This window comes from Hypanus sabinus, chromosome 16, assembly GCF_030144855.1.
Source record: "Hypanus sabinus isolate sHypSab1 chromosome 16, sHypSab1.hap1, whole genome shotgun sequence".
NCBI classification, from domain to species: domain Eukaryota; kingdom Metazoa; phylum Chordata; class Chondrichthyes; order Myliobatiformes; family Dasyatidae; genus Hypanus; species Hypanus sabinus.
In genome coordinates, this window is record NC_082721.1 from 53,018,183 (window position 1) to 53,025,798 (window position 7,616).

Genomic DNA, 7,616 nt, shown 5'->3' on the forward strand with positions numbered 1-7,616 from the left:
ATTCTTTGAGGAGATTACAAGTAGGAGAGATAAAGGGGATGCAGTGGATGTTGTATATGTGGAGTTTCAGAAGGCCTTTGACAAGGTGCCACACACGAGGCTCCTTACCAAGTTAAGTGAATGGTATTACAGGAAAGCCAATAATCATGGTCAGCTATGATTGAATGGCGGAGCAGACTTGATGGGCAGATAGCCTAATTCTGCTCCTATGTCTTATGGTCTAAATCTGTTGGAATTCTTTGAGGAAATAACAAGCAGGATAGACGGGAGAATCGGTGGATGTTGTGCACTTGTATTCTCAGAAAGCCTTTGATAAGGTGCCAAGTGTGAGGCTGTTTAACAAGAGCCCATGGTGTTACAGGAAAGGTACTAGCATCAATAGAGGATTAGCTGATGGCAGGAGGCAAAGAGTCAGAAGAAAAGGACCATTTCCTGGTTGGCTGCTGCTGACTAGTGGTGTTCTGCAGGGGTTGGTGATATGACTGCTTCTTTTTACATTATTTGTCAGTGATTTGGATGATAGACAATAGACAATAGGTGCAGAAGTAGACCATTCGGCCCCTCGAGTCTGCGCCGCCATTCTGAGATCATGGCTGATCATTCACTATATATATATATACCCAGTCCCTGCCTTGTCCCCATATCCCTTGATTCCCCTATCCATCAGATATCTATCTAGCTCCTTCTTGAAAGCATCCAGAGAATTGGCCTCCACCATCTTCTGAGGCAGTGCATTCCACACCTCCACAACTCTCTGGGAGAAGAAGTTCTTCCTCAACTCTGTTTGAAATAACTGACCTCTTATTCTCAATCCATGCCCTCTGGTACTGGACTCTCCCAACATCTGGAACATATTTCCTGCCTCAATCCTATCAAATCCTTTAATTATCTTAAACGCTTCAATCAGATCCCCTCTCAATCTCCTCAATTCCAGCGTGTACAAGCCCAATCTCTCCAATCTCTCTGCGTAAGACAGCCCTGCCATCCCAGGAATCAACCTAGTGAATCTACTACGCTGCACTTCCTCAATTGCCAGAATGTCCTTCCTCAAACCTGGAGACCAAAACTGTACACAATATTCCAGGTGTGGTCTCACCAGGGGCCTGTACAAATGCTCTTGTACTCAATTCCCCTCTAACAAAGGCCAACATTCCATTTGCCCTCTTCACTGCCTGTTGCACTTGCTCATTCACTTTCATTCTGGCATCTTCCCACTTCCTTTCCAGTCCTTGTGAAGGACCTTGGCCCAAATATTCAACTCATTATTCCAGAATGCTGTCTGATCTGCTGAGTTCCTCCAGCATTTTGTGTGTGTTGCTCTGAATTTCCAGCATTTGTAGAATTTCTTATGTTTATGATAAAGTTTGATCTATTCCAGTAAACTAATTCTTGTTCCACTGTCATATTCTTCTAGTTACCTGGTTCACATAGAAACATAGAAAACCTACAGCACGATACAGGCCCTTCGGCCCACAAAGCTGTGCCAAACATGCCCTTACCTGAGAAATTACCTAGGGCTACCCATATCCCTTTATTTCTCTGAGCTCCATATTCCTATCCAGGAGTCTCTTAAAAGACCCTATCGCATCCGCCTCCACCACCGTCACCAGCAGCCCATTCCACACACTCACCACTGTGTAAAAAAAAAACTTAACCCTGATATCTCCTCTGTACCTACTTCAAAGCACATAAAAAATGTACCCTGGGCCATTCAGCCATTTCAGCCCTGGGAAAAAGCCTCTGACTATCCACATGATCAATGCCTCTCATCATCTTATATACCTCTATCAGGTCACCTCTCATCCTCTGTTGCTCCAAGAAAAAAAAGGCTGAGTTCCCTCAACCTATTCTCATAAAGCATGCTCCCCAATCCAGGCAGCATCCTTGTAAATCTCCTCTGCATCGTTTCTATGGTTTCCACATCCCTCATGTAGTGAGGCGACCAGAACTGAGCACAGTACTCCAAGTGGGATCTGACCAGGGTCCTATGTAGCTGCAACATTTCCTCCTGGCTTCTAAGCTCAATCCTATGATTGATGAAGGCCAATGCACTGTATGCTTTCTTAACCACAGAGTCAACCTGCGCAACCTGAGCGTCCTATGGACTCGGACCCCAAGATCCCTCTGATCCTCCACACTGCCAAGAGTCTTACTATTAATACTATATTCTGTCATCATATTTGACCAACCAAAATGAACCACCTCTCACTTACCTGGGTTGAACTCCATCTGCCACTTCTCAGCCCATGTTTGCATTCTTTCAATGTCCCGCTGTAACTTCTGAGCCCTCCTCACTATCCACAACACCTCCACCCTTTGTGTCATCATCAAACTTACTAACCCATCCCTCCACTTCTTCATCCAGGTCATTTATAAAAATCACGAAGATTAGGAGTCCCAGAACAGATCCCTGAGGGGCACCACTAGTCACCGACCTCCATGTAGATAATGACCCGTCTACAACCACTCTTTGCCTTATGTGGGCAAGCCAGTTCTTGATCTACAAAGCAATGTCCCTTTGAATCCCATGCCTTCTTTCTCAATAAGCCTTGCATGGGGTACCTTGTCAAATACCTTGCTGAAATCCATTAACACTACTGCTCTACCATTATCAATGTGTTCAGTCTCATCTCAAAAAATTCAATCAGGCTCGTGAGGCACGACCTGCCTTTTCACAAAGCCATGCTGACTATTCCTAATCATATTATGCCTCTCCAAATGTTCATAAATCCTGCCCCTTAGGATCTTCTCCATCAACTTACCAACCACTGAATTAAGACTCACTGGTCTATAATTTCCGGGGCTATCTCTACTCCGTTTCTTGAATAATGGAACAATATCGGCAACACTTCAATCTAACAGAACCTGTTCCATCCCATTGATATTGCAAAGATCATCGCCAGAGGCTCAGCAATCTCCTCCCTCACCTCCCACAATAGTCTGGGGTACATCTTGTCCAGTCCAGGTGACTTATCCAATTTGATGCTTTCCAAAAGCTCCTGCACATCCTCTTTCTTAATATCTACCTGCTCAAGCTTTTCAGTCCGCTGTGTCATCCCTACAATTGCCAAGATCCTTTTCCATAGTGAATACTGAAGCAAAGTATCATGAAGTACATCTGCTATCTCCTCCAGTTTCATACACACTTTTCCACTGTCACACATGATTGGTCCTATTTTCTCTCTCTCTCTTGCTCTTGACATATTTGTAGAACGTCTTGGGGTTGTGATCACTATCTCCAAAATGCTGTCTCACTGAGAGATCTGACACCTGACCAGGTTTGTTTCCCAATACCAGGTCAAGTACAGCCTCTCCTGTTATGGGTTTATCTGTGTATTGTGTCAAGAAACCTTCTTGAACACACCTAACAAACTCTACCCCATCTAAACCCCTCACTCTAGGGACATGCCAATCGATATTTGGGATTTAAAGTCTCCCACCACGACAACCCTGTTATTATTACACCTTTCCAGAACCTGTCTATCTGCTCCTCGATTTCCTTGTTACTATTGGGTAGTCTATAAAGAACGACCAAAAGAGTTATTGACCCACTTCCTGTTCCTGACTTCCACCCACATTGTCTCTGTAGACAATCCTTCCATATCTTCCTCCTTTTCTACGGCCGTAACACTATTTCTGATCAACAGTGCAATGCCTCCATCTCTTTTTACTCCTTTCCTGTCCTTTCTGAAACATCTAAAGTCTGGCACTCGAAGTAACCATTCCTGCCCCTGAGCCATCCAAGTCTCTGTAATGGTCACAACATCATAGCTCCAAGTACTGATCCATGCTCTAAGCTTTGTTCATAATACTTATTGCATTAAAATAGATGCATCTCAAGCCATCGGTCTGAGCACGTCCCTTCTCGATCAGCTGCTTATCCTCCCTCTCACACTGTCTCCAAGCTTCTCTATTTGTGAGCCAACTACCTTTTCCTCCATCTGTTCAATTCGGTTCCCACCCCCCAGCAATCCTAGTTCAAACTCTTCCCCAATAGCCTTAGCAAACCTCCCTGCCAGGATATTGGTCCCCCTGGGATTCAAATGCAACCCGTCCTTTTTGTACAGGTCACTCCTGCTCCAAACCCTCAGGCAGACATCCTCCACCTCACTCTATTCCTCTGCTCACTGTTGCATGACACAGTTAGTAATCCCGAGAATACTACCCTTGTGGTCCTGCTTCTCAACTTCCTTCCTAACTCCCTGTAGTCTGCTTTCAGGACCTCCTCCCTTTTCCTGCCTATGTTGTTGGTACCAATATGTACCACAACCTCTGGCTGTTCTCCTTCCCACTTCAGGATATCTTGGAGACCCTGGCACCTGGGAGGCAAACTACCATCCATGCTTCTTTCCTGCATTCACAGAATGGCCTGTCTAACCCCCTAACTATGAGTCCCCCATCACTGCTGCCATCCTCTTCCTTTCCCTACCCTTCTGAGCTACAGGGCCAGACTCTGTGCCAGAGATTTCCCCCAAGTAGGCAGTCCCCCCCCCCCAACAGTACTCAAGAATGAGTACTTATTGTCAAGGGGCACAGCCACAGGGGTGCTCTCTAGCCTCTATCTCCTGCCTTTCCCTCTCCTGACTGTTACCTACTTATTTATCTCCCCAGGCCCTGGTGTGACTACCTGCCTATAGCTCCTCTCTATCACCTCCTCATTCTCCCTGATCAGACAAAGGTCATTGAGCTGCATCTCCAGTTCCCTAACACGGTCCCTAAGGAGCTGCAGCTCCACGCACCTGGTGCAGATGTGGCCGTCCGGAAGGCTAGGAGTCTTCTGGATATCCCACATCTGACACTGAGCACAGAACACCAGCCTCACACACATACTTCCTGTTTGTATTCTACTTGGGCAACCTACCTCGCCTTGACCCGATTACGCTGAAGCCCCGTTGAGCAAAGCCTTCCTACTCTGTCTCCCTCTACTCTGTCGCCCGCTCTATAAAACTGTCTCCTTTTAAACTCTTCTTGCTGTTCTCCTGGCTGGCTGACATCCATCTAGTAATCATCTATCAGTGTAAAGCCTGTGTGAGGCAGGGGAGATCACAGATGTGTGATCTTCTAGTAAGATGGAATATTTTGGTTGTGTGTGTACACTCTACTCACTTAAACATGGAATTGAGCTATAGCATTAAAGCTCTAGGTAGTTTTTTGGACAGCACTCACATATACAATTGAACAACAGTAAAACTGAGAAATAAGCATAGGTACTCAATGCAGCAAACCCATGATGATTAAGTCACACATTCATGAGAAATAAGGAATATGAAGCTAGTTGTACATGTAAAATATCTTAAAATTATACACATGAGTAAACAAAGTTTCGAAATGTGCAAGATTAATATCATGTAAGCATTCCTTAAGTTACCAAGTCCTGTCAAATGCTATACTGATAATGAAGAATAAATGTTCAATGGTTCCATTTAATATCAGAGAATGTATACAATATACAGCCTGACATTCTTGTTCTTCACAGGCATCCACAAAAACTGGGGAGTGCCCCAAAGAATAGATATTAGTTAAAAATATAGTGCCCCACACACAGGCAGCAGCAAAGCAACAACCCTCCCTATACTCCCTATATGTTTAAAAAAAAGCATCAACACCCTCCACCAACCAAGCATGCAACAGCAAAGCCCCAATAAAGACCATGATAGTGGGTGGAGCTAAGGAGAAAATGGTGCCTAATGGCAACTCCTTTGTGCTTGCATCCTCAGAAGCAGCTCCATTTTTATCTTTAATATCTCTGTTTCCTTTGCAGGTAAATGGTTGGGATATGACGATGGTAACACATGACCAGGCCAGGAAACGTCTCACAAAGAAAAATGAAGATGTAGTTCGGCTTCTGGTAACCCGTAAATCTCTACAGCAGGCCTTGCATCACTCAATGCAGTAGGCAGCTCTCACTGCAGTTGGTGGCCTACTGGAATGTAATGTAATGATTTATTGAAAAATTATCCTGTAGCTGAAAACTTCAATTTTTGCTCCATACTGTGGTCTGTTAATCCTCAACACTGGCAGACCATGTAACACCCAAAATAACTGTAGATCTCACTGAGAATTGCATGAAACCTACCTTTTCATATACTTAACTATTAAACTGATTCAGCAACATTACTAGTGGGACCAAATTTAAAGGACTCAGAATCTCAAGCTTGTTACCAGCATTAAAGTTCCTCTTTGTTACTATTTGAACACTTAATCTTTTTTAATTGGCTTTGATCCTATAACCAAATACAGGTTTGCTGACCAAAACCGTTCGTGGGAACCTTGGGCGAGCTGAACTGCCCCTAAGCTGTTGGGAAACATGGCACTGAAAGAGAAAAGCCTTTGTAAATGATATATTAAGAAATACTTAATTTTACTGACACACCCTCCCCCACCCCACAAGGACAGTTGAGTTGAAAGTACAAGTCTAATTTCCACAATGCTAAACTGGGCAGATACTACACGGCTTTATTTGATATGTACTAGTGAGTAACAGTGAATGATAGTGGTGTGAATTCTGTGACTGGCTTTGGATAACGGCAAGCATGATGCTCTGGTTGATGTGCTTCATTTAAAACAACAACTTAATGCAAACATCTGCATCCTTAAATATTGAACCTGGGCAGGTTTCCTGAAGTTCTTGATCCACCAGAGCAACCTTAAATTTTAATTTTTTTAAGGAATATTTTTATGGTATTTTAAACTAAACCCTGTGCCTTCACACGTATCTACAACTTCTGACTGAGATAACATGTATCCTCGAAAGGACATGTACCACATTATATTTAGAATAATACTGAGCTACTTTTATCTATGACACAATTTGTTAACTATTCAGGGCCTCCTTAAAGTGCCTTCTGATTCATTCTCTGATTGTTAGTCAGAAACCAAAGTGGCTGCTGCATTTGCATGATCCTTTTGATTTCACTGTAGCCTTCCTTCAATGGGGTAATATACATGTGGTATCATGGCTCCTTCAGACTGAGACTATACTCCTTCCACCCTAAACCTGTACCCGTGGAGTTAGAATCTTCCATTTTTTAGTCAGCAAGTGGTTACACTACATATTTTGCAGGCTTTCTGCATTACTTGATTTAAATCCTGTCTCACTTTAGTCTTGTATTACATATAAACAATCACTGTATGCATCCACTGGTGGATGATCTGGAAAAAATGAAATTGTATATTACACAATTACTGTAATTAAATTGCTTTCAATAAATAAAAAAAACACTTTCTGAAGTTGATCACTGTACTGAAGTTTATTTTATGCCTAAAGCACTTTGTTGTGTGGTTGTGATGATCCTGTAACTGTGCAGCCTTCAGTGGGCAAGTCAATTCTGGATCCACAAAGCAAGGTCTCCTTGGATCCCATGCCTCCTTACTTTCTGAATGAGCCTTTCATGGGGAACCTTATCCTGAAATTCATATACACTACATCCACTGCTCTTATCTTCATCAGAGTATTTTACATCCACAAAGAATTCAATCGCACTTGTAAGGCACGACCAGCCCTTGACAAAGCTGACTATCCCTAATCAGATTGTCTCTCCAAATGCTCATAAATCCCGCCTCTCAGGATCTTCTCCAACAACTTGCCCACCACTGAAGTAAGACTCATTGGTCTA

At 43.4% G+C, this 7,616-nt stretch overlaps 1 protein-coding gene across 1 annotated transcript in view; it reads left to right on the forward strand.

Annotated features, from left to right (window-relative positions):
- The window catches only part of tax1bp3 (Tax1 (human T-cell leukemia virus type I) binding protein 3), a 68,228-nt gene extending 60,993 nt beyond the window's left edge, over nucleotides 1–7,235 (forward strand). The window contains exon 4 of the mRNA XM_059991815.1: nucleotides 5,762–7,235. Coding sequence (XP_059847798.1) covers nucleotides 5,762–5,896 — 135 coding nt within the window. The 3' untranslated portion in view covers nucleotides 5,897–7,235. The remainder of the gene's footprint in view (nucleotides 1–5,761) is intronic.
- The last annotated feature ends 381 nt before the right edge of the window (nucleotides 7,236–7,616 follow it).